At 42.8% G+C, this 27,719-nt stretch overlaps 1 protein-coding gene across 2 annotated transcripts in view; it reads left to right on the forward strand.

Annotated features, from left to right (window-relative positions):
- The window catches only part of Synpr (synaptoporin), a 331,674-nt gene that overhangs the window by 132,841 nt on the left and 171,114 nt on the right, over positions 1-27,719 (forward strand). The window contains exon 1 of one of the 2 annotated variants that reach the window (XM_047531769.1): positions 15,453-15,579. The exons of the other annotated variant lie outside the window; for it this stretch is intronic. Coding sequence (XP_047387725.1) covers positions 15,556-15,579 — 24 coding nt within the window. The 5' untranslated portion in view covers positions 15,453-15,555. Of the gene's footprint in view, positions 1-15,452; positions 15,580-27,719 lie in introns of those variants that run through there. 2 annotated transcript variants of the gene reach the window in all.

Here is a 27,719-nt window from a genome sequence, read left to right on the forward strand (position 1 = left end):
AGGAAATAACTCCCTTATCCACACAAGTTGTCTGGGAAAATAAGAGTTGCACTAATATCAGCTTTTTCCCTTCAAAGGGTGTGAAATGTGAGCTGGGTTTTGACGGATGTGTAGGAGTCGACAAACCAAATACCAAATCTCCAACAGGGAGTCAGGCTTTTCAGCCAAGCCAGATATAGGAATTTACTGCTGAAAATGGAAAGTGATTCGTGAAACAGTTGCTCTCTGCCTTGCAGAGTGAAAATTGTCTCTCTCTCTCTCTTTTTTTATCTTTCTTTAATGACATTCGTGCCCTGACCTAGTATCTCTCTCCACTCACCTGTGCCGCCTCACTTATAAAACATAGTTGAGCCCCAGTTCAATCAAACGGTGGCATTTACCGTGATATGAAGGACAGAAGAAGCCCCTGAACGCCACTAACGCCATGTGAACCCAGAGGATTTTTAAGATGAGCAAGGAAGTGTATTCCTTCTGCAACAGCATGCCCCGGGGTCTGGAGTTAAACCAGGTAGGACTAATAAGAGGCGTGAATTCCTGTTCTTTAGAATAGGTCTATCCATCCAGTCCGTGCACACTTAGGGAGCGCACCCCACTTGCAAACTAGTGCCTTAAGGGGTGGGGGAGGGGCGGGCCCTAGCAGAGAGTGAAATCAGGGCGATCGACAAGGAAAAAATGGCCAACGATGCTGGCAGCCATTTACCTGGCCTCTTGAAAATGCAGTTAGAGTTGATCCAGGACAGGAGCAAAGAACCTTCTGTGCAGAGAAGAAGGTAAGCAAAGGGCAGAGGCTCCCAATGCCCCTCGATGGAAGGAGAAGCCTGATTAGTGACACCAGGCACCAAGCCCATTAAAATCAAAACAGGCAAAAAATGAACTCAGGACAGCCAGATCCAACACCATCTTTTTCTTGAAGTCCTCATAAAAAAATCACCATCATCATTTTTAGAAAATCATGGTTTCTGTCCTGTCTTTTCCATTTGTGACACAGACCTTTCTGAGGCACCTATAGGCATTACAACGCTTGCTGCTGAGACTGAGCCGGACTCTCAGCCCTCCCAGCTCAGCACAGGCCTTCCGCCACCTCCTGCAGAGAAGGGTCTCTGAGGGCTACAGACTCTCAAGTGGAAAAAGCAGGAAATAAATTCCCTGCAGGAGCAGTGAAAGAAGGGACCTCGAGGATAAATGCACCAGCTCCCTGCCCCTGCCTGTAACACCTCTGACACATGCTCACCTGTCTCCCAGACTGTCTCCCGGAGCACCCCAGTGACATCGGGCCTGGTGGGCTACCGCAGTCCCCTGCCCATCATGCATCCTTTATCAGCTTCCTCTGTTTTCCTGTCTCAAGTGCCGGCTGCTTTTCCCAGAATTGCCTTTCAAATAAACTGCTTGCATTTATATTCTCGTCTCAGGAGGAACTTTCCAGAACACAGCTTTGCTTAAGCCTCTGGGTGGCACTCAGGGCAGCCGCGTGGCTGAACTCAGAGGGCAAAGGCTAAGGGTGACCAAGGCAAGATAGCAGAATCCAAGCTGATTACAGGAAATGGCTTAAGGAGTTTTTATGTTGGTCTTTGAATTTTGAAATTTTGTTTGGTTATATCTTAAGGAAGATTAAGTGAGTTAATTCCTATGAAGTACTTAGAAAAGAACTTGGAATGTAAATTCAGTAGTCTCCCCTTATCTGGAGGGAATATGTTTAAAGACCCTGAATGTTGGAAACTGTGGATAGGAGCAAAATCTCCATATGGTGTGTTGCTTCTTATAAAATCTGCAGCATTGCCACATAATGCCACAGTTAATTTATCCTTCCATGTCACGTGCTCTGGTGCTTCCTTTGTGTCACCACTCTTGTATTGGGGGGCCTTTATTAAGTAAATCAGGATTAACTGAACACAAGTACTGTGAGACTGCAGCCGTCATTCCAGTAACTGAGATGAGTACTAACCGACTGGTAGCATATACCACGTGGATACACTGGATGAAGGGATGATTCACATCCCAGGCAGGACTGAGTGGGACCCGGGCAAGATTTCATCTCAGTTCTCAGAATCAAAACTTAAGAATTGTTTCTGAAACTTTCCACTTAATATTTTTGTACTATGGTCAATGGCAAATAAGCTGAAATCTCAGAGAGTGGAGCGACGGATAATGAGGGTTCTGTAGCAACCACTTATAGAAGTTCTTCTTCTGGTTTCTGTGTGTGAGAGAGTCCTCCCCCAAAGAGGAGGGCCTCAGACAGGAAAGAGGTATGAGTAGGACACTGGGCAGTTCATCCATGATGCTTCCACTCCATCCTGGCACCAAGTCCCTCGGCCACCTTCTCTCTCCTGAGATGGAACTTCCCTTCCCACTTAAAGCCTTCATTGGATATAGAACTCATTGATGAAAACTGAACAGAGTCCCTGGTTTCATGCTTTGAGCAGAAACTCCTTGAAACATTCCTTCTGGGAAGAGGGAACAGAGAGAGTTGGTCAACCCCAGATTTCTAGACTTGCCTCCTGCCACTCTGGCATCGGACTCAGGCGATCTGGGTTTGGAACTGTTCACTCATATTGTTTATAAACCACCAGCAGATGTGCAGCCAGGTTTGAGACTAGGTGGCTGTGTGGTCTTGGTCCCCACCATCCACATCACAAGACTTTGTGATATCACAACAGGAAGGGCGGATTTCTTTTTCTCTCTTTCTTTCTTTTTCCTGAGCAGAATCTAAGACCGGCTCTCCTTCGACTGCAGCTAATGTCAGAACAAGTGGCATTACAAACCTTTACAGGGAGTTTCTGTTTTCACACTTTCAAAGAAAGGAGAGGAAAATGTTACTCTCGGTGTTAAGACAAGTGACATTCTGGAAATATCTGGATGTCCTGTTCTTCAGACTGACTCTCTTAATTTGTATCCTTTAAAGGCTTGGGGAGGGTTTAACAAGGAGCTAACATTTTAAGGAAGACATTGGTAAAACATTCTATTTTAAAAATAGATGCACAGCTGAAGGAGAAAACGGGTTTTTCTCTGTGCGTGCACGTGGCATTTTGAACTGTTCTAAATAGGCCTGCAGTGATAAATAATCAGCTACTGGAGAAAAGGAGTTTCATCTTATGTCTATGGAGAGAGACTCTGAGCACAGAAATTAGCAGTAACTCTCTATGGCATAGCAAATTTCAGTTCTCAAAGTTATTTCACATGAGTCGACTGTCTCATGACATCCAGATGCCCTTTGAGATAGCTGGGGCTATGCCATCTCTCCGTATAGCCCTGAATCCAAGGATGTAGGGAGATGGAAATTAGGAATACTGGAAGGATCCACCAGGTAGGAGATATTTTTCTGGGGGGGGGGGGGGTGTTAATAATATTGTAGAAAATATTTTTGGCCCATGGATTACTCCATACTCAATTTGAAAGAACCTCCAGATCACCATTTGACCCCATTATCCCACTGCTCAGTTTATTCCCAAAGGACTTAAAATCAGCATACTACAGCGACACAGCCACATCCATGTTTATAGCAGCTCAATTCACAATAGCTAAACTATGGAACCAAACTAGGTGTGCTTCAACAGATGAATGGATAAAGAAAATATGATATATGTACACAATGGAATATTACTCAGCCTTAAAGAAAGATGAAATTATGGCATTTGCCAGTAAATGGGTGGATCTGGAAAATATCATGCTAAGTGAAATAAGCCAATCCCCCCCAAAAACGAAAGGTCAAATGTTCTCTGATATGCAGACGCTCACACACAATAACGGGGAGGGAAGAATAGAAGTCCACTGGATGAGACAAAGGGTAATGAAAGGAAGGGAGGAGATGGGAATGGGAAAGACAGTGGAATGAAGGGGACGTCACTTTCCCATGTTCATATATGAACACACGACCAGTGAAACTCCACACCATGTCCAACCACAAGAATGGGAAGTCACACTCCATGTATGTATGATGTGTCAGAATGCACTCTACTGCCATGTGTAACTAAAAAGAACAACAACAAAAATGAACCTCCAGCATAAGACATGCTCAGTCAAAGGGAGGAGTTTTTAGAAAGATTTCCTAAGCCCTCCCATTAAAATATTGCCCCGGATGCACTCTGGTCATTTCAAACCCCTTGCTGCTTGGCATCCTAACCATGCCCGTGCTTCAGACTGCGGCTGGGAAGGGGTTGGAAGCGGAATCCCCAGGCGATGCTCGCAGATGGAGTCACCAGGCAGAACAGGACCAGGCTCTGGACCAGGCTCAGGACCGTGGAGAAGCCCCCTGTTGTACATCCTACAAGCTGTAAACCACATGGAGAGAAACGGACCTGGGTCCTCTTTCCCACCTGCCTCTTATTTTCTTAAGAGCTGCAGTTTGACCTGGGATCTGGAGGCTTGTTTGTATAACAGGATTGTTCCTCAGTTTGTTGGGAAGGAGAGCAAATCCAGGAGGCCATTTTGCCAGTGTTGGATTCTCCCATCCATTTCGCCTCAAGCAGGAGCCAGAGAGGGAAACGCAGTCCACTTGCGTGGCCACAGTCCCCAGACATCTTCTCTGCATGTGACGTCTATGACCCATCGTCACCATTACCGTTTCAAGGATGGTTAGAAAGGCCAGGGGGCACGTGTGAACCTGAAAGACCTTGTGCTCAATGAGATAAGCCAGGCACAGAGAGGCAAGTGCTTCATGATGTCACTCGTGTGGAATCTCGAAAAGTAGATCTCCTAGAGGTGGAGATTGGGATGGAGGTCACCAGAGGCTGGGGACAGTGGGAAGGAGGAGGGATCAAGGAGGTGTTGGTCAAAAGGTACATGATCCCCGTTAGCAGGGAGGAAGACGTTCAAGAGACCTATTGGACAACATGGTGACTCTGGTTGAATCTAGTCAAACATGCAAAGAGCAGATGCAAGAGGTTTCGCCTTGCAAATAACTCTCCTGTGTTCATATATGACTACACCACAGTGAATCTCACCATCATGTGCAACCTCAAGACTGGATCCTGATTAGAATACGTCGTCCTCCATGTTTGTATAAAGATGTCAAAATACACCCTACTGTCATGTATAACTAAAAAGAACAAATAGAAGCTTTAAAAATGTAAAAAAATGATAACTATGTGCTGGATATTCTGGAAACCTAGTTATGTTTAACCACTTTGCAATATATATATATATATACACATATATATATATGTATATATATATATATTGCAAATATTATATATATATATATGTTTACACGCACATGCACACACACACACACACACACACACACACAATGAAGTGTTCTCAGAAAACTTGGAATGGAACCACCATTTGACCCAGTCATCCTACTCCTTGATATATACTCAAAGGACTTAAAATCAGCATACTATAGTGACACAGCTACATCAATGTTTATAGCAGCTCAACTCACAATAGCTAAACTATGGAACCAACCTAGGTGTCCTTCAACAGATGCCTGGATAAAGAAAATGTGGCATATATACACAGTGGAATGTTACTCAGTCATAAAGAAGAACGAAACAATGGCATTTGCCAGTAAATAAATGGAGCTGGAGACTTATCAGGCTAAAAGTTAAATAAACCAGTCCCAAAAAACCAAAGGCAAAATGTTCTCTCTGGTATGTGGTTGCTAATGCACAATATGGGGGTGGGTGCAGGGGGAGAATAGAGGTTCATTGGATTAGACGAAGGGGAATGAAGGGAAGGGAGGGATGGGAATGGAAAGACAGTGGAATAAATGGGACGTCACTTTCCCATGTTCATATATGAACACACGACCAGTGAAACTCCACACCATGTCCAACCACAAGAATGGGAAGTCACACTCCATGTATGTATGATGTGTCAGAATGCACTCTACTGTCCTGTATAACTAAAAGGAACAATTTAAAAAAATCAAAAAATATCAGGTAACCCATAAATGCTTACAATTTTATGTATTTCTTTTTTTTTTTAAAGAAGCCTATGCAAGTCTTACTGGTGTACACAGTCGGCAATGACACCTTTCCTTCCTGGAGAAATTCTCAGTGAAAATTCACGTAACTCTTGATCTAATTTACTATTCATTTTCTCAGTATACTGGGTGAGATTATTGAAAACGGTCTCCATGTTTTCCTTCTCTTGTTCTTATTACAGTGCTAACAAGACTCATGTAAAAACCAGACCTCAGGGATTCCTTCTGATATAAAGTCTTAATCCTTAATCATAGCAACAACTCTTCATCTTCTGCTTCCACACCAGGTTTCAAGAAATATATGTCAGAAACAGCTCAATCCCTAAGCCCTCCATTTGCTGATAGCACACTCTGTATTACAAAAGGCGATTGGAAGAAAACATGGAGATAGATCCTTGCTATTTCTGATTAGACTTATGAATGCGAATATAAGGAAAGTCATTTATTTTCTGTAATAACTGGGCAGAGATTTATTTGGCACCTACTGTGTACAGAGTGATACTGTTTCCTATGGAAGATTGCAGGTCAAATGAATCGACTGTCCCGAGGTGTGTTGTGGTACCATTTTTAATCCCCTACACAAGAACAGTAGAGTCATCACCAGAGACTGTGCCCCTGAAGTTCATCATCACTTTTGATTCCTATTAAGTATATACTCCAAAAAAATGGGTACTGTCCAACTGCCCAACTGGTTTTTTTTGTTTTGTTTTGTTTTGTTTTTTTTGGTACTGGTAATGAGGACTGAACCCAGGGACACTCAACCACTGAGCCACATCCCCAACCCTTTTTATATTTTATTTAGAGACAGGGTCTTGCTGAGCTGCTTAGGGCCTTGCTTTTGCTGAGGCTGACTTTGAACTCGAGATCCTCCTGCCTCAGCCTCCGGAGATGTGCACCACTGTGCCCAGCCAACTGCCTAATTTTTGTAAGGTCTACTTGCTCACATCAGCAAGGCTCAGCAATAAGGACTTTATTATGCAAACCAAGTTGAAATCCTCATTCTAATAATACTCTCTATATAGACTTGGGCTATTTACCAAACTGTACTAAGCCTTTGCTTCCTGGTTCATAAAACAAAGACAGCAATAGATCCTATTCCACAGGTTTGAGTAATAATCACATAAAAAGAATGCATGAATAGTGCTTCAGTTAATACCCAGAAATAAAGATTGGTATCATTATTGGTATCAGAAGGGCTCCTGGCAGCTAATTACAACTGTGAAATCCCTTAATTAGATCAGTGGTTCTTCACAGTCTTTCATTTGAGATATAAAACTTTTTATTCAGAAGCAGTCATGTTGCTGGGCATGGTGGCCATATCTGCAATTCCAGTGGCTCGGGAGGCTGAGGCAGGAGGATCGTGAATTCAAAGCCAGCCTCAGCAACTTAGCAAGGCCCTAAGCAACTCAGTGAGACCCTGTCTCTAAATAAAATATTAAAAGGACTGGGGATGTGGCTCAGTGGTTAAGCACCCCTGGGTTCAATCCCTGGTACCAAAAAAAAAAAAAAATCATGTTTGCAAACCTGAGATGTAAAGAGACAGTGGTGGAATGGGGTGATTGACGCAGAGAAGGGGAATGGATCTCTGACTTCCTTCTCTATCCCTTGCACCACCTTCCCATCTCCCACATGTTCCCTGGAGCATCTTTGAGAATTCCTAGCCTGCAACTTAAAAAGTATGATGGTAAAGTTTAGGCTCATAATTATATAGAAACCTGAGATAATGTGGTCATTTGTGTGACGTGACTTTCCCATGTTCATATGTGAATACATGACCAGTCAAACTCCATATCATGTCCAACCACAAGAATGGGAAGTTACATTCCATGTAAATATGATGTGTCAAAATACATTCTACTGTCATGAATAACTGAGAAAAAAGAAAAATATTATAGTAATGCGAATGTCCACATTATTTATTCAATCATTCAATAAATATACAATGAGAATTATTTACATCACGGGTCCTAGAGGTTTCTTGATTGTGCAGATAATGCAAAAATTACTACTTAATTCTCAGTTCCTTTTGAAAGGTAGTATTTTTATCTTTTTCATTCCCATATCCATAGAATGTAGCCTGAACCTGACATGTAGCACATACCCCATAAAGACTTGTAGAACTGAAATTTTTAGGGTAATAAAGTATATACTCCAAAAAAATGGGCACTGTCCAACTGCCCAACTTTTTTTTTTTTCAACTTTTGAACATTAACAAAGTTCTCCTAGATTGAAAGTTGTTCTTCCCTGTTGATGAATGAGGCCCATGTAGGCTTTATCCGAAATATATAAAACATATTCCCATCTCTTCTGGGTCAAAGCCTCTTTGGGCCATGTAAGGACTTTCTAATAAAGCATAGCCCCTCCATTGACTTAAAACACTTAATTAAACAGGAATGAAAGCATAAGTTTAATCAGTACTTAACAGATCTGGAGTTATTGTCAGCTCCACAGCCTGTGGATGGATATCTGAGAATCCATGAACTGCTCTCCCTGCAGGGTCAGGAGGAAGCCACTAACCACAGTCCTGTTCCTTGGGCTGCGTAGCTTGACTGGTGCACAATGAACACTCAGAAATGCCAATTCTCAAAACCATTTCCAGCAAATATTTATTTTCCTTAAGCCCCCTGCCTCAGTGATATTTCTAGGTGCCCCAAAATGCAGGTCTTCGATCTTTCTGATCAGGGCATGGACTTTCCTTGGCTTTCCTCTCCCCAAACAAACCAAGCTCTTCTCTCTAGAGGAGAAAAGAAAGAAGCTGGCCGAGGGGATCACGTGATTGCTACTGTTCTGGGTGGAAACGTTTGCTGTGCACTTAGCATTTGAAATGCACTCATTGGCAAGTTTTCCGTTTTACAGGTGAGGGTATGTGACAGGACCACACAAGTGCTAAGGGACAGAGCTGGAAATCAAAGCCACTTGTTTTCATTACTGAAGCTCCAGGCAGGAAATAGCTGGCACAATAAAATGGGGTGATGGAGAGTTTTTAAAGGCAGTGAATTTTAAAAGGGATGGAAAAGGTGTGAGGAAAGCAAGAAAGGATAATGCTGTTGCAGTACTTTGAGAGGAGGAAGCCGCAGGATCTGTTACCACCCTAGGTCTGAAAGACCAGAGAGAGCAAGAAGGGAGGGAGGGGAGAAACACAAGACAGATATATGGAGAAGGCTACTTCATATGTGGCCTTTGCTAGAGGAGTCAACGTAGGGACCCATCCAGAAGGACCAAGGGAATAAATGGCCTGACCTCAGTCTCCTCTCAGCCTCTACCTGCCAAGGGGATGCCTCAGAGAAAGGGAGATCCCTGCTGAGGGCCATTCAGGTTAGCCTTCTGGGCGGAGTGGATGGGAAAGTGGCCGTAGAGGGACAAAGAGGAGCTGTCCATCCATCATGCCATGTGCCTGCAGGAGGGTCTGCTTACCATGCACACTCTGCCCTGCATGAGTCTCTCCAACCCTCATTCAGCAAATGCTCGCTGCTTGGATATTCTCTGGGAGGCAAGTCTGCCTGGGCTGAGGACACAGAGCTGCAGAACATGTTATCCCAAGGTTCTGGAACACTTACGAACTGCCATTCTAAGAACCATTTTGTCCTTTTTATGTCCCAGGCATGACTCCTTTTCCACCCTAACACTCCAAGCCTGCCTCCCCTCAGTCTTTCTTGCTGTTGTTCTTTTTAGAAATACATGACAGTAGAATGTATTCTGACAAATTATACATGCACGGAGTATAACTTAGTCTTCTTTATGACTGAGTAGTATTTCACTGTGTGTATGTACCACATTTTCTTTATCCATGCATCTGTTGACGTGCACCTCGGTCAGTTCTATAGTTTAGCTACCGTGAGTTGAGTTGCTATAAACATTGATATGGCTGCCTTACTGTAGTATGCTGATTTTAGATCCTTTGGGTATAAACTGAGGAGTGGGGGAAATGGGTCAATCCCCTCAATCCCCTGTATTTCTTAGCTTCTCTTGTTTCTACAACCTTCTGTTAACTAGCCTTGAACTCTACTGAGGACAGCTAATGATCTAATACAGGACTGAGTGATGTTGATATTATTTTATCACATTAGGCATTTAAAAGGAAAAAAGAACATTGGAGAAAAATATTTTCTCCTACCAAAGACATAAAAGATAAGAAACCCAGTGCTATGTACCTTGCTCAAATATGAATAAACTGCGTTTTATCTCTGGTAGGAGTTGTGCTCAGTCGGTGGAAGGCAGGCACCATTAAAGGTTTCAAGGTTGCCCCGTAAGTGGATTCAATGTAAGTGCTTTCGTTGCTGCAGCTTCAAAGAGTTGAAATTGGTCTTGGAGCAAAATGTAAGAACCTTAGCTAACTCCCTTGGTCATTTATTAGTATGGCCGGAGCAGTCTTATCTTTGATTATCTCCCTTCCCCCGCTGCAATGGAGAGAGCCTTGTGGCTCTGGAATTTTCCACTCAGTGTTTGCTAAGTGCTTAGAAAGCTAGAACTCTCCGGAAGCAGATGGGCTGGAAAAAGACCCTTTGGAGAGACCAGATGTCTAGAAATAGAAATTATAAGGGTAAGGCACTGTCTCATTCACCGGGAGGTACATCCACCCAAGGGGAGACCAGCCATTTTCCAGTCAGAGGGGGACAATAATTCTTTTGAAGGGGTCTGAAGGCCACATTCCATTGAAAGCTCAGAGTAGGAGATCTGACCATATTGGAAATTAGCATTGCTAATGAGTTTTTCAGAGAATCACAGATTATTTTAATCTACTTAACCTTTCTATAAATACTCAGTTTAGAAGACACTGTACTTCTATTTTTAACAGTCTGATAATGGATACATGTTATTTTTAAGGCAGTAGCAACAAATGCTAATATCATTCTTCAAACCAGAATCATCCAGTAATGGCATATTGCTTTATTTTTGTCAGTTCCCATTCCCCGTTAGAGTGGTAGCCAACTGTCTGAATTGTCTGATAAATTCAGAGGTGAAGACAGTCTTAAGTGGCTTGCTGACAGGACTATTTGTTCTGTAATGACAGGTGTGTGGGGAAGTACCCAAATATCAGACGCTCTGTGAGAGCCCAGGTGAGCATCCTTAGGAAACCGAGCCTTCCACACACAACTGATCTGTGTGGTCCACAAGGAGCTTGCCGCCATTTTTGACATGGCCCCCACTTGGGAGGACACTGAAATCAACAACCCTTCCAGAATGTTCCCTGAACAAGATGGCTGACACAGTCTTGCATCCACTAATGCTCACGAATCCGCTGCCCAGCATCAAGGCTGAGGTCCTCTGAAGAACACAGGTTTCTTCACTGCCACCTGAAGCTGCCCTCACTCTCACTTGATTCATTGATTTGATCATTCACTCATTTCTCCACCAAAGACCTCCTGAGCACCTACTATGTGCCAGGTACTCTACTCCAGACTGAGGGGACACTCTCATAAATGTATCCTGCATTTGTAGAAAGGAGATAATAATTAAATGAGAACTATATAAATACGAGTATAATAGGGCTGGGCGTGGTGGCACATGCCTATAATCCAGCTGCTCAGGAGGCTGAGACAGGAGGATCACATGTTCAAAGCCAGCCTCAGGAATTTAGTGAGGCCATAAGCAACTCAGTGAGACCCTGTCTCTGAATGAAAAATAGAAAGGGCTGGGGATGGGGCTCAGTGGTTCAATCCTAGGTCCAAAATAAAAAAAGGGGGGGGGGGACATAAAAAGTAGTGGAAGGGGCTAGGGAAGAATAGAGGTACTTTAGTTTAGGCAGAGGGGAGTGAAGGTAGGGGAGGGGATACTGGGGTAGGAAGGACAGCAGGATAAATCAGACATTATCACCCCGTGTACATATGTAACTATACAACTGGTGGTATTCTACATCATGTATAACCAGAAGAATGAGAAATTATACTCCATTACATATGATGTATCAAAGTGCTTCCTACTGTCATGTATAACTAACTAAAACGATTTTTTAAAAAAATTTTTAAAAAGGTGATGGAAAGTACAGAAAAAGAAATAAAACTATAACAGATACATACACAACGACAACTGTTACAACTACAGGGAAAAAAATGCTGTCCCATCTCCAATCAGTACTCCAAGTTAGGTGGTCAGCAAAGAAAGACCCTCTCAAAAGCAGAAAGTCCAGGTAAGGATGGAATGACAAAGGAGAGAGGCCTGAAGAGAGAGCATTCCAGGCTGAAGGAGTAGCCAGAGCAAAGGCAGGTAAAGCCCATGTGGCTGAGGAGTAAGGAAAGAGGTGGGATTAATTAGATAACATCAAGAAGGCAGATGGAATCCCAGCGGCTGAGAGGCTGAGGCAGGAGGATCACGAGTTCAAAGCCAGCCTCAGCACAAAGCAACTCAGCGAGACCCTGTCTCTAAATAAAACACAAAAAGGGCTGGGGATGTGGCTCAGTGGTTGAGTGTCCCTGGGTTCAATTCCCAGTACACACACACACACACACACACACACACACTCACAAAGAAGGTAGATGGAGCCCAAATACAAAGGCTTTGAAGATGCTCCAAAGAGTTTGGATTTTCCTTTAAGCCTATGGAATGAATGAAGTGTTTTTCTCAGTCCAGTGACATGATCTGAGTGACTTTTTAAAGGGATGGATACGGGTTCTATATGGAGAGTGATTCATGGGGGCAGAGGACAAAGCCGTGAGACCTACTGGGATCCACCATGGTGACAGGTGATGGTGGGTAGCGGCAGGGGACACTTAGAGCATAGGATAGCCTCATCTGTAACAAAACAGGAGGCCAGAAAGGCTAACCCAACCAGAAGATCAGACTCAGCCTCGGAACCTCACCTAGTTTAGGTTGACCTTGAAGGCTCTTTAGAGGTGACTCAGTTGAAACCCGTCCATGTAAACCTGAGCAAAACTGAAGTGCAAACAAATTCAGGGACACCCCCAGGGTCATGGAGCAGATCCCTAGCAACCCCAAGATGGAGCTGCTCACCTGCTCTCCTCTTGGCTCTAAGTAACATGCCAAGTCCACCTGGAACCCAGTGGGGCCTGGGCATGGACCTTGCTGGCCTGGTAGACTCTGTGTCTACACCAGGAGTTCCCAGTCCCTGTGGTGTGAATCCACTCAGTGGGGACAGCTAAAGAGTTCTCACAGGGTTCCTGTATCCATAGGTGCATCAGTCATACCCTGTATGCTAAATAAATAAAATGGCAAAAGTCATCATGAGGCCTCGAGAGTTGAGTGGTCATCAGCTAGAGAGCCTCCTACTAGGTTTAAATCTTTGTTAGCTATTAACTATGTTCTTCCAGATAAACCACTTAACTCTTTGGGTCTTAGTTTCCTCATCTATCAACTAGAAGGAAAATAGTAATTTTTAAAATTTTGTGAGACCCAATAAGTTGATACATCAAAAAACACTATAATATCTGGCACAGAAAATATTCAAGAAATGCTCCCTATTCGTGTGTGAAAGACATTTTTTTTTCTTTTGCTTGAAATGGGGATCTTCATATTCCAAGCCGATGAGAATTCCTACCCAGTCTGAAGAACTGTGAAGTGTGGCTCTCTCCTCTGGGTTCACTGCTGGGAACAGCCTCCTCCTAAACTCTGTCCTAAACTCTGTCCCAGTGTGGTTCCTTATCCAACACCTGGCGGGAGCCGGGAGCCGTGGCCTTAGTGTAAAGACATCATTATTTGGGTTAGTTTTTCATCTGTTTATTCCACCAATCCTTGCTGAGTGCTTATTCAAATGCCCTGTGGCTTTTTCTTTCTTTCTTTCTTTCTTTCTTTTTTTTTTTTCCTACTTCACCTTTATTCATTTGCTTAATTCCCTCCCTTGACTGGCTCATTGGAATGTGGTGCCTTAGTAACAGGTGAGAGCTGGCCATGGGCAAGTCGGGTGGGGGATGTTCTCCTCCGAATCACAAAGGGGCCACGGAGAATATAGTGTTTGAACTGTTATAAGGACTCTGCAGGCTTCTGCACAAAGAAGCAGCAGGAAGAGGAGGAGAAAGGAAGCTGTGGGTCCTGAGCCCCGTCTGCACGTGTGTAGAGTGGGTTGCAAGCACTCTCTTGTTTGATTCCTTCCCCACATCCTCCCCACCAAGCGCACTATGAGGCGCTCGTGTACCCATTTTACAGAGGACAAACTGAGGCCTGAAGGGACTTTGCAAGTCACGGGGCCAGTGAATGGAAACAGGACTCCACTCCAAGCTGCCTGACTTCCTGTTATGATTTTATCAGATGGCTGGTGTGGTCCCTGAACTCCCTCCTCACCCACCCAGTCATTACTGTGTGCATAGGAAGGAGAGGGAAGAAAGGCGGAATCGGAAAGAGAGGTGTGTGTGTGTGTGTGTGTGTGTGTGATGGGGAGACAGAGAGGGACAAAAACAGACAAACTGGAGACAAAGACAGACTGAGGACAGATTCTGGACTGATAACCACCTCTTGAAAATCTGAGTGTCAGCTGCATCACTAGTTAGTGCAGGGACACTAACTAGGAGGCACAGACACCTGGGTCAACCGGACAGGACACCCGTGCTGAGAGGGGCCCTGAACTGGGGGGTGGGGGAGCATGCACGTGTGTCTTCCCTGTGTGGCCATGTGAGTCACCTGGGGAAATCGTCCTCAGACTGCCGGTGGGAGCAGAGTATGCAACCTGTGGGTCAGCCTCTGTGGATTTGGTGCCAATTCCCCCAAAACACATTTCCTTGGGGGTGCCGTAATTGCAACCCCTGGAAAGAGTCAAGCGCAACTCCTTTTTTGCAAAGGAAAAAAAAAAAAAAGAATCCAAGTCACATTTAAACCAGTCAGATCTTTCTAATGTCCAGATTTTGCAGAAGGTTTTAAGTACCATCCAAGTTGTGATGGGTCCCTTCCACAGTCACCAGAGCCTAAAAATCCTATCTTCCACACCATCATCTTAATGATTATTTATGGACAGCGTACGAATTTCCCAAATGGGAATCATGCATAATACTCGTGCATTTCCATAAAAACGAGGGCAATTCCCTTCTAACCAACATACCCACATTAACCTAATCTATGCAAATCTATTCATAAGGATTTTTTTTTTTTTTTTTTTTTTTTTTTTTTTTTATAAAACCATGGCTTCCCCTCTGCACCCTCCATGTGCAAAATCCTCCCTCCTTTGCATCTTCCAGTTTGTTTTTGAAGCGCCGTGGTGGAGGGAGGAGGGGGCTCTGGGAGTAGCAGGGGAGCCGGTGCCTCTCCTGGTGATGCAGAGCGCGCGTGCAAAGCTGGTCCTGCACTTCAGTTGTGAGCCAAGAGCCAAGTGTGGGAGCTCACCATGGTGGCAACCACCTCCCTGCAGAGCAGGCGGCATTTCACCAGAGGGAAGTATCAGGTTCCTGCACTCGGCTGGCCGTGGGCTGTCACTGTCTACTAATATGACCGTTTTGCCATCTCTCTGCAAATAAAGCAGGAGCTGCCCCCTGATTGGTATAGCCTCTCACTTTCCCTCCGCATTGATTTTCTTGTTCTCTTCCTTGGCTTCCCAAAAAAAAAAAAAAAGAAAGAAAGAAAGAAAAAGAAAAAAAAAAAAAAAGAGGGACTAGTGGCGGCTGCTGCTGTGGACAGAGAAGCTTCATTTTTAGTATGAGACAACCTCTATTTTCTTTCAGGAGAGGGAAGTTGGATTATCAATTCTTTTGTAAATGTGTATGGTGATATTTGCTCCGGTAAGTTTATCTCTCTCTTGATTTACAGTTGGCTGTGTGTGTGTGTGTGTGTGTGTGTGTGTGTGTGTGTCTGCCTGGGTCCATTTGGGCTATAGACTTTTCTTTCCAAATATGATTTTTGAAATCTTTTGTGATACTCTTTTTTTTTTTTTTTTTTTAATTTAACTTTGCTTTCTCGGATTCTTAATGTTTAAACCAAAGTGACTGTGTTCTGTGACCGTAGGAGGTTTTTCATTAGCTGTTGAAGTCTATGCCAGGTTGCTTCCAACATAGTAAGGAAACTATTTAAGCAAACTTCGAGTTGGCTTTATAAAAATGTAATGTCATTCTACGCGAAGCTTCCTTTGGATTGTTTCATGTCCTGGGTGCATTCGTTGTGTTACAACCTGCTAGCCATTTTAATTAAAGTTTCCTCGTCAGTGTCACAGTGAGACTGTGTGAAACTCCATAAATAGCTACCAAATATCGTATCCTGTGCCGGAAAGATGTGTGCTAATCTCCTAAAGTCTTAGGCAAGGTAGAATGAATGAGATGATGAGTTTCTCTTAAGATCCAGGAACACACACCTTTAAAAAAAAAATGAATTTTTGTGCAAAAACCAGGCAGATCACTAAAAGTCCATTTCTCGCTTTCCTTGAAAAACTGGATCCCAAGTGGTTGTTGCATCTCTTTTGTGTTTCTTTGCACTGTGTCTTAGTACCACCGTCTGTCAAATGCCCAACCCTTACTGTGGTGTTTCCATATCCAAAGCTAATCAGGAGAAAAGTTGTTATTATCAAATTTAAACTAGTTTACAGTGACTGTCTGGTCACTTTTGCTAGCAATGGTTTCTAAATAATGCATTACCTGGTTAACTGCTGTGTGTTTTTGTTTTCTTTTTTTTTTTTTTTTTTTTTTCCAAAGAGTAAAAGATGGTCTGAATTCTTTGTTGTTAATTCTAAAGTCTGGGTGAAAGTCTATTAATATAATTATCCCAGACAGAGATGATAAGATGATTAACTGATTATGCTAATGGAAACAAACGGATGCTTTCATCTTCTCTTTTGGTTACACAATCAACAAATCTGCATAGCCCTTTCCTCGGTGAAATGAGCTAGAGAATATATTCATAATGAAAATTAAAGGCACCATTGAATGTGAACCAAGAGAAGATCTGACAATTTTTTCAGAGATTGTGAAAGTCAAGGTGGGAAATTCACACGTGCCTAGATCTCTTAGGCATGCATTCTTTTTCAGAAGAGCAATTTCTCTGATTTGAAATCCTCTCAGGGCAGCTCATGGCAATGGAAATGTGTCTCCAGGAATGTACTGACCCCTCTGTTCTGCTGTCTTTGGGGCATTCTGAAACTCACACCCCCTTCCCACACTGGAATCAGGCTACTCATTCTGGCGAATAGACTAAATTTGGATTAATCCAGCTCACCCTCAAAAATGCAAAATCCCCCAAGCCCACCTGAAATTTTCTATTATCTTGTCACTGGCCACTGTCAGTTTGGTTCTAATAACACTCTTGGAAGCCTTAAGTCCTAACTGTAACCAAGTGTGGCTTTGCAGATAGTTTGTTGAAAAACCAAGCACAGCTCTTATGCTTGAGCTATTGCTGGTCACTGCTCAGTGAGTTCATCAGCAGGGACATCTCTGTCCTCTCCTCCATGCACACACACCCAGTTTCCAAAGTCCCTGAATAGCGCCAGTGATTTTCTCCATTCACAGCCGGTTGTAACAGGTTGTACGTAAAGTCATCAGCTGTTAATGGAGAGATCATCCTCCCCGGCTATTCATTAATCTATTCATGAAGTTTGAGGGGTCATCAACTTGCAAATACCTATCTTTTCCTCCAGGTTGCCAGTTTCCAGAAGAGTAAGGGTATGCCAGGACCCAATGACAGGAAAGACAACAGGGCATCTGATCCTTAAAGAGCTCAGGATTTTAGTATGAGTTAGAACAAATATGCCCCCCTTTTTTTGGGGGGGGGTACTGGGTATTGAACCCAGAAGTGCTTAACCACTGAGCCACATCCCTAGCCCTATTTTGTATTTTTTTAGAGACAGGGTCTCGCTGAGTTGCTTAGGGCCTCACTGAGTGACTGAGGCTGGCTTTGAACTCTTGATCCTCCTGCCTCAACCTCCCCAACCACCAGGATGCCAGGGGTGCACCACCAGGCCCGGCATGCATAGTTCTTTAAAGCATCACTTCTAGAAGCTTTAGAATGTTATGCCCAGAAAATCTGTTGTCATCTCTTCTGAGGAAAAAAATCCTGTGCCACGTTGGGGAAATACAGAAGGGGTTTTTGAAAAAGTTTTCACCGTGAGGTCATTGATTCTTTTTAGCAATATGAAAGATGCCATAGTTGTTTCCACTTAATAAGTACCTACTGTATACCTGTCACTGTGCTAAGCATTTTCCATGGCTTATCTCCTTTGGGCTTCTCCACCACTCTGTGTGGGAGATCACACTAACTCCCCATTGTATAGATGAGCACCGGGAAACAGGGCCAGCCTGTTGAGCATCGCTGGTGGTGCAGATGAGACTCGAAACTAAGTGGCAGTTCCAGGGTTTCGCTTCATCACTCCGACCTGCAACAGACTCAGCCTGGAATGATTTGCAGGGACGTATAATAATACACCATATTCGCATGAGTACTTTTTCCTCTTCTGACACCACATAATCTCCTTCTTCTCACACTGTGCCTTTGTGACTCCAAGCTAATTATGTGTTTAAATCTGAAGAATGTGTTCTTTATTTCCACTCCATTTGTGCAGTTACCACCATGTGGATGGAACGCCAGTGAGCCAGCTAGGGAGAAATAACACCCAGAAGAGGCTAAATTAAGGTGGTTTTTTTGTATTGACCAAAATAAACCCATCCCTTGAACTTGCAATCATTGGAACAGAAAGTCAAAATAAAGAAGCCACCAGAGCTGAGAAATATCAATATCTCTGGGTGTCTGGTTTGTTGTGGAGGCAAAGGACAAAAGACGATTCCAACTGAGTTGGGGTGCTTGTGGAGAACTTTCTGGAATTCTCACTTCCCTTGGCTTTATCCCCACCGTGGTTTTTCTTTCTATGGCTAAAGGGCCGAGCTGGCGCTTCACCTAGCATACCGCAGAGAGTCTATACCACCTGGGTAATTAAGAAATGACCACAGCTGCCGATGAGGGATCTGAGAAGCGTGTTAAAGTGGCGATTCCAAGCCTCAGATGCATTCCTTTGCACCTGAGCACTGAGCGCCCATCTGAAATCCATTTGAGCCAATAAAATTCAGATGGATCTTATGGAGGAAAAAAATGCTACTAACTGAGAATCAATATGTTTGAAATTTCTCCTCAAGCTGCAGCTTTAGGACTGGAGGCGGGGCAAGTCAATCCTGGGTGAGTCTGGGAAATGCTGCATTTTTTATTTTTTCCTTCCCATGAGAAAGCAATTATGAGAAAATGATGAATGATTAAAAAATGTTGCTGGAACACAGAATCCAGCTCAGGATATCTGTGTTGTATTTTACCCCAAACCAGAAAGATCTTAAAAATAAACAACCAACCAAACAATCACCACCCACTACAAATTGGGAGAACCAAGAGTCAACTTCTGGAGTGGTTAACACGGTATTGATTCTTGGTGTGATGCACTGGGTCTAATAAGTGACAGGTTTCCAGGTACCACAGGTGTAGACACCTAGTTGAATGAAGAGTTCAGAGTGCACTACACAATAAAATGTTTCCAAGTTGATAGTCTTTTTTTTTTGCCAGAGGCAAGCTTGATAACTCATTGATACTGTATTACTTTGTTTTCTTGCTCTTGAAAAAAAAAACTATCGGAATTAGTGATTTAATCAAAAAGTGTGGCATCGGAGCCATGACCGACAAGGAAATTTAAATCGATTTGGTTTTTGCAAGAGCATTTCTCAGGATTCTAAATATATTGAGAGTCATCAAATGAGAACTTTTCCCACAATGAAATATGTTGTGTTGAGCCATAGCATTTATCAAATATAGGCTAACTTTTAAAAATCAACCTTAGACACAGTTTTAAAAAGTGTATCCTGTTTCTTTTTTGGTTTAGAGATAGAAGATGCTACCTTTTTCAGAGAGGTAACCAAATCCCAAATAAATAGCAGTCACGAGTGTACCCCATTGGACTTCTGTTTCCTTCTGTCCTTTCTTTGGTTATTGATATAGGTACTGAAACACGTTGAACATTAAGTGGCTTAAAAATAATCTATTAAGTATGGATAAAGTGACTGGCATTTAGACATCATGAGGGCTGGGTGCGTGTGAGGAACTGGGTTCGATATTCAGCACCTCATAAAAATAAACAGACAAAATAAAGGCCTGCTGTCCATCTACAACTACAAATTTAAAAAAAAAACATAATGAGTGTTGAGCTAGTGTTGAATTTATCGTCAGACACACTAGACAGATATGCAAATAGAACTGTTGATCTCATTACCTACATGCATAAGAACATAGAGTCAGTGAGTTTTTTGAACCAGCATGTAAAGTATCAAATCCTGTGCAAGAGGTTCTTGGTCATTGGTGTGTGTCTTTAAATGTTTAAAGAAAAAGGAGTGAGTTGAAATTGCAGACACCTCTGTCTCTCCACTCTGCAGACTAATGGAACTGCATAATTAATATAGAGTACAGTGATCGTTTCTTAACACAGATGCTAGCCAACAGTACTAATGGAAAAATGTTTGGGGGCAACTCCAAACACAACCCACTGTAGTTTCTGGAAATTCCAAGCACAGTCCCCATCCCTGCGGAGCTTCAGTGAGCCCACATAAGTGAATAATCATGTCATCACAGTCCCTTGGGAAAATGGTGTGTTAGACATAAAAGGTTTCTGTTCATAGCCCCCAGGTGACTTCTGTGGCCTTGCTTATAGAATCCTAAAATCCTCCCCAATTGCCTGGTGTTGTCACAGTGTAGACTTTCTGACAAAGATATGACTGATAATTGAGGCTTAGTTTTATTTCCAGTAAAGTGTATCCAGTATTTTAGGTACTCATATTGACATCCACTCCTCAATGATGAACTCAAGTTTCTTTATCAGGCCTTGAATCTTCTAAGGGAGTGAAATAGATAAAAAGTATACATATATTAGATTCTGAATGCATTGAACTTCCAGTAGATCAAGTTTTCTCAATCTCAGCACTATTAATTTTTTTTTTTTTTTTTTTTTTTTTGGTTGTGGGGATCAAACCCAGCTTACTGCTAAAGCTACATTCCCAGTTGTTTTGTTTTGTTTTTTTCTGTTTTTATACAGGGTCTCACCAAGTTGCTTAGGGCCTTGCTAAGTTGCTGAGGCTGGCCTTGAACTTATGATCCTCCTCTCTCAGCCTCCGATTCACTGGGATTATAGTGTGGCATGCTGGTCCACCCTCAACATTACTTTCAAAACCTATAGCATTCAAATTAGCTTCATATAAATTTCCCAAATTAAAATAAATGTTTTAATTGGAAGAAGATCTAAGGGAAGGGTCGCTGCATTGACTCCATTATCCTTTCATTTAACAAATATATACAGATGCCTGCCATGTGCCCGGAGCTGAGCAAGGGGTAGAGATACAGAAATGAACAAATAGATACAATATCTGTTCTCCCGGATGGTAGGAGAGATAAGAGCTTTCATTTTTTCTATTTTCTCATATAACTTGGTTTCTATTTCTTGGCCCAGAGTGTCTTCTTAAAGGCGTAATTGGACTGTTCTGGTAAGACATTTGTAGGAAATCTGTGCTTCTGGTCTTATCTGTTCTAGCTCGGCGAAGGAGCAAGAGTGAATCCACTTATTTACTGATGTCATTACTGTCCACCGACATGGAGTGGCTTGGAGGGTGGGGAGCCGGAAGCGGTTTTGCAGTGCTTGTGTCTTATAAACATTATTTAGCGCTCCTGGGCCTTCTCAGACTTGATGGGCTGTTCTCCTTCTTGCCCCGGGTTGGGAGAGGAATGAAAGTGAGTCTTTGAGAGCACAGAAAAGTAAAGATGGGAGTATAAACCAAGAAGCTGCCTAGAGGAGCTACGATTTTCCCTGACACTCGGAATTAGCTGGAACTCACATTGTCTGGCTTTCTGTAGGTGTTCTTGTACTCACCCACTTATTCAACAAATAGATTGATATGCTGGGAGCCTTCTTTATGCCAACCTAGTGCTAAATTCAAGGGCACAGGAATAAAAAATGTATACTAGTTTCTGAAGGCATTGAACTTCCAATAGATCAAGGTTTCTCAATCTCAGCACTGTGTGTGTGTGTGTGTGTGTGTGTGTGTGTGTGTGTGTCTGTCTGTCTGTGAGTGTGTGTGTGTGTGTGTGTGTATCTGTGTGTTGGTACTAGGGATCAAACTCAAATGGGTTTTACTACTAAGCTACATTCCCAGCATTTTTTTCTTTTTCTTTTTTTTAAACAGGATCTCACCAAGTTGTTTAGGACCTTGCTAAATGGCTGAGGCTGGCCTCGAACTTATGATCCTCTTGCCTCAGCCTCCGATTCACGGGAATTACAGCGTGGCACGCTCGGCCTCTATTAACATTTTTGGCTGGGAATGGTGGCGCAGGCCTGTCATCCCAGTGGCTGAGGAGGAGGATCACAAATTCAAAACCAGCCTCAGCAACTTAGTGAGGCCCTAAGCAACTCAATGACATTCTGTTTCAAAATTAAAAATTAAAAAATAGGTTGGGGATGTGGCAAAGTAGTTAAGCACCACTGGGTTCAATCCCTGGGATCAAAAAAAATTTTTTTTTCTTTTTTTCTTTTTGCCTAACTAGCTCATTACTGCAGGGGGCTGTTTTAAAGACTGTTAGGTGTTTAGCAACATTCTTGGCCTCTACCCACTAGATGTCAGTAGCAACCTCCACCCCAAATTGTGACAATTACCTGCAGACATTGTCAAATCATCCCCATCTGCAAAGAGAATCCCTGCAAGAAACTTGGTAAAGGACTGTTGGCTTGGACCAAGGCTTCCCACCGAATTTCCACTCTTTATCTTTTCAGATAGTTTGCAGCATGGTTTACCTTGGGAGTTTTAAGTTGCTTTCCCCAAATACACTGGTACAACAATGGCACCTTTAAATTTTTAAATTGTTATCCCTTACCTTTGTATAATGCTTTGCCACTTCAAGTCACCTACATGACCTCACTGGGTTCTAGAAATCATATGGCCTCATATGAAAATGCTACCCCCTTTACCACATGAGTAAATGGTGGGCATTCAGAATGGTTATGTGTCCAGATTCTTACAGCTAATAATGGATCTAACCTGGACTAGGCTCATGTGTCCTCATTAAAATCCCAGAATTTTTCTCCAAGATCATAATATGTAATGGCAAAAGGTAGATATGTTTAAAGCATATTTTCTCTTTTTGAGACTCTTTTGTGGGTATGTTTTTTTTTTTTTTCTTTTTTAAAATTTTATTTGTTCTTTTAAGATACACATGACAGTAGAGTACATTTTGACATTTTTATATAAACATGGAGTATATCTTATTCTAATTAGGATCCCATTCTTGTGGTTGGACATGGTGTGGAGTTTCACTGGTCGTGTGTTCATATATGAACATAGGAAAGTGACGTCCCCTTCATTCCACGGTCTTTCCTATTCCCATCCCCCTCCCTTCCCTTTATTCCCCTTTGTCTAATCCAATGATCTTCTCTTCTCCCCTGCCCCCCATTATTGCGTGTTAGCATCTGCATATCAGAGAAGACATTCAACTTTGGTATTTTGGGATTGGTTTATTTCACTTAGCATGAGAGTCTCCAGTTCCATCCATTTACTGGCCAAAGTCATAAAGTCATTCTTATTTATGGCTGAGTAATATTCCATTGTATATACATATCACACTTTCTTTATTCATTTTTCTTTTGAAGGGCACCTACGTTGGTTCCATGGCTTAGCTATTATGAATTGAGCTGCTATGAACATCGATGTGGCTGCATCACTATAGTATGCCAATTTTAAGTCCTTGGGGTATATACGGAGGAGTGGGATAACTGGGTCAAATGGTGGTTCCATTCCTAGTTGTTTTGAGGAATTCCCATACTGCTTTCCAGAGTGGTTGTATCAACTTGCTCTTTTGGACGATAAAGGAAATGACAGCTGTGGATGGAGGCTGGGTCATTGGAGGTCCACAGATATGGCGCCTTACTCAGCACTTACTCACTGGGTTTTGTGTGGTCCATTTATATTCTGATTTTCCCCAGTAGTTTGGGAACGTAAGTGATCCATTGCAAAAGCCACGAGAAGCCTTAGAGATCTGCCTAGTACAGTGGATAGAGCACAAGTTCTTAAGTGAAACGGATCTGCTCTACAGGTTGACTTCCCAACAGGAAATTGATGTTACCCTCGATTATCCAGCCTTGGCTGGTGACCCCAGACACTGAAACTTAATTTCCCCAGACCAGAAAACATAAGCCCCAAGAGGTAATCTGACTTGCCCGAGGTCTCATCGTGAATTCCATACAAAGACAATAGCAGAGCTTAGTGTGCTTCCTGCCGAAACGAGATGAAGTTTCTAATGGAGGAGGGTCAATGTGCAGATGGGGCACACGCCATGAATAGGTGCTGGGGTTAGGTCTCTGGTTTGCTCACCATCTTGGGGGTGTTAATTTAACCAAGTCTCAGCCTCCTAAATGCTGCAGAGACACAGCACTCCGGGATGGATCTTAGAAGCATGGAGACGTGGAAAGCACAGTAATGACAGGTGGTGGCTTGCAATGGCGATCATCACAAATGCTCCTGAGTTTGGACAACAGCGGGGCTTTCCCAGGAGAGGGGTTCACACTGTACTTGGACACAAAGACTTAATTTGTTAAATGAGTTATCGAAAGGTACTGGTCACCGTGGAGACCCTTGGCACATTTTCAAAGGTCCTCCAGATGTATTGATGTGGCAGAATTCCTAACAGGCAAACCTTACTCTGCGTGCATCGTCTTGGAGCGCAGACTTTGCAGTGAGAGGAAGTAGTTCCAAATCCCAGCTCTGTGACTTCAGAGTATCCATGGCCTCCGATGATGCCTCCACCCTCTTTGGACCTGGGTCTCTTCATCGGTAAGGTGGAAGTCATGAGCTGCCTCTGCAGAGCTCACGAATGGTCGCTGTCATAAATGATACAGGAAAGCCCTGCCGAGAGGGTGGAGGCTTGGGCCGTGGCCATTATTTCCTTCTCTTCCTCATCAAAGTCCATTTTCCTATCAGTTTTCATCCTGTGTCCTCAGTGAGCCTGTGAAGTTACGGGAAATGGTTTCCCCCGTCTACCAGGAAGGGGATTGTAGTTATGGGATGGGTCTAAAGTAATCTGGAGATGTTTTGATGGATCATTCTCTCTCAAGGGGGAGATTTATGTCATATTACAAATTGCAGAGAAGGAATATCATCACTAAGGAATAACTGTAATAAAACCAAATGCAATGTGAATAAAGCCATTCCCAGAGAACAACTCAACAAAGGGAACACATCTGAATTTTCGACTCCAGGAACTCTTGCATGTCCCATTTGTCTTGTGGTCAGTAGAGGAGATTGACCACTGTCTGTCATGTGCTGATAATATGTGAATATACATGACTTGGACCCTCCCCTCTCTGGAAGGGAAGATTCCAAAAGACTCTGGAAGATTCCAGAAGCTTCTCGGGGACGGGGACTAACAAATCATGATTTTTCTCCTCCCAAGGACAGTTTCTCAGGGAAAGCCTCTCTGCCTGCCCTGGGTTCCTCATTAGCCCTTGCTGCAGGAAATTCAGAGATTTCTCATGTTTTATTTACCAAAGCATCTCCTGACACATTTGATCAGAAAGACCAGTTGGCTCATATTTTTCTCCAAGACCATTATCTCATGGGCTCCTTCCCCTCAGTTCACCTCTTCACTCTGACTGGTATTTATAAACTCCTTATCCTCTAAGGCATTCAGAAACCCCATTCCTTACCTCTCCCCCTCCAGACCAGTTCCTTGATAGAAATTTTCCCTCTTCCATGCTCCTATACTCAGAGAAAGGGTTTCTCACACTCTTCACAAAGTGAAGAATGTTTTCTTATTCATTCATTCATTTTTTTCATTCATTCACTATGCATTCAGCTGGGTTATTTTTGTTTTGTTTTGTGTTGTTTTTAGTACCAGAGATTGAACCCAGGGGTGCTTAACCACAGAGCCCCATTCCCAGCCCTTTTTATTTTTTATTTAGAGACAGGGTCTCACTGAGTTGCTTAGGGCCTGGCTAAGTTGCTGAGGCTGGCTTCGAACTTGTGATCCTCCTGCCTCAGTCTCCTGAGCCCCTGGGATTACAGGTGTGCATCACCATTCCTGGTTCCGCTGTATTTATTGAAAAGCAACTGTGTGTGTGCCAGAGTCTGTGTTGGGGTTTAGGAAATGGAGGTGACTAAAACTGACAGAGTCCCCAGTGAGGTTTGTGAGGCTGACAATCTAAAGGGGGGACCCATTCAATTTCAAAATCCCTAAAGGTGATTTAATTATCATTGTAGTAAGTGCTAAAAATGAAGCTAAGCCATCTTGGGTACTAATTATATTACAGGCACAGTTCCAAGTGTTTTATGCATATTAATGCATTTAATCCTCATAAAAACTCTTTGAGAGAATTATAGGAGGAAAGGATTAGTGCCCAGAAAATCTGAAAGGCATGAACTCCTTTAGTAAATCCAGGAATACTGGAATGCAGATAACTCAATGGGACAATATAGTCACCATTCATGCAAAGTGACTGACTGCAGGCACTATGCTCTAGACCCCACAGAGCCTGTACTTTCTTAACAGCATCATCAGGGATAACTATAAGTATTTTAGGATAAGGAAAATAAGATGTAGAGACTCTGAGCCACTTATCCAAACTCACACATTTCATCATTGGGACTCTGAGTGGCAGTGTACAGGTAATTGATCCCAACTCTGGACTCTTTCCCATGCTACTAATCTGTGAAAAGCTGATATAAAACATTCCTCAGTCAGTTCATATACTTAGTAGAAAGTTGAAAGAGGATCATTTTAATGTGTATTGGGGTAAGAATCACAGGGATTCCTCCCGGAAGTAAGATGGAACCTCGTAGGAACTGGGAGTTCTAATCCTCCACCTTTACACATCTTTATTTTTATTTATTTATTTATTTATTTTGGTACTGGGGATTGAACCCAGGGGTGCTTAACCACTGAGCCACATCCCCAGTCCTTTAATAAATAGTGATCTCACTGATAAGTTGCTGAAACTGGCTTTGAACACACAATCCTCCTGATCCAGCCTCCCAAGCCGCTGGGATTACAGGCATGCACAACCTTTATGCATCTTTAAGCAAAACAGCTTCTCCAGTAGCTTCCCATGCTGAGTACTGACTGAGTACCAGCAGCCCTGCCTCACTGAGAGCTCATTAGCCATGCAGAACCTCAGGTTCCAGCCCAGACCAATCCATTATCAGAATCTGTATGTAGATGCTCCCCAGGTGGTTGGCATGCATGGGTAAGTTGGAGAAAGTGCAGATCTAGAACAAGTTAAGCTCCCACTTGCAGCCCACTGTGATGCTAACTGGCCAGCTGTTTAACAGGTGCAGATTTTTTGGTGTTTTTCTATGTGTCTTCTGTGGAGAAGACCTTAGCCTTCCTTACAGATGGGGCCAAGAACCCTTCTACAGAAGAGTCTGGAAGTACTGGGAAGAAGATTCTATAAAACTCAGGATCTCTTATTTACCTCTGAAATCAGTGTGGCCCCTGGACCACCTATATTAAATCACCTGGAGAGTTTATTAAAAATTATGTTTAAATTAAAATCAGATTTCTCAGATAGCAGCAACCAATGCCAGAATATGGTATTTATTAATAAGGTTTTGAAACAGCAAGAAAAATAGTGATCAGACAAGAATTAAATACACTTTCTAAAGTCTTTATGCAAAACAAGGGTGCAGTAAACACACTGTCAACCTAAATAACAATGGGAAAGAAATTCTTTTTTTAAAAAATATTTTCATTAGTGCATTATCATTATACATAATAATGGAACTCACTGTGATACATTTGTCCATGCACAGCACATAATTTGGGTGATTTCATTCAAAAACCCATAAGCGTTTTTAATAGGTATTAATTTCGATAACCATTTTAGATTCACGGGAAATTGAGACAATAGCACAGAGTTTCCATATACCACCTCACCCAT

The sequence above is a fragment of the Sciurus carolinensis genome, chromosome 17 (assembly GCF_902686445.1).
Source record: "Sciurus carolinensis chromosome 17, mSciCar1.2, whole genome shotgun sequence".
NCBI lineage: Eukaryota > Metazoa > Chordata > Mammalia > Rodentia > Sciuridae > Sciurus > Sciurus carolinensis.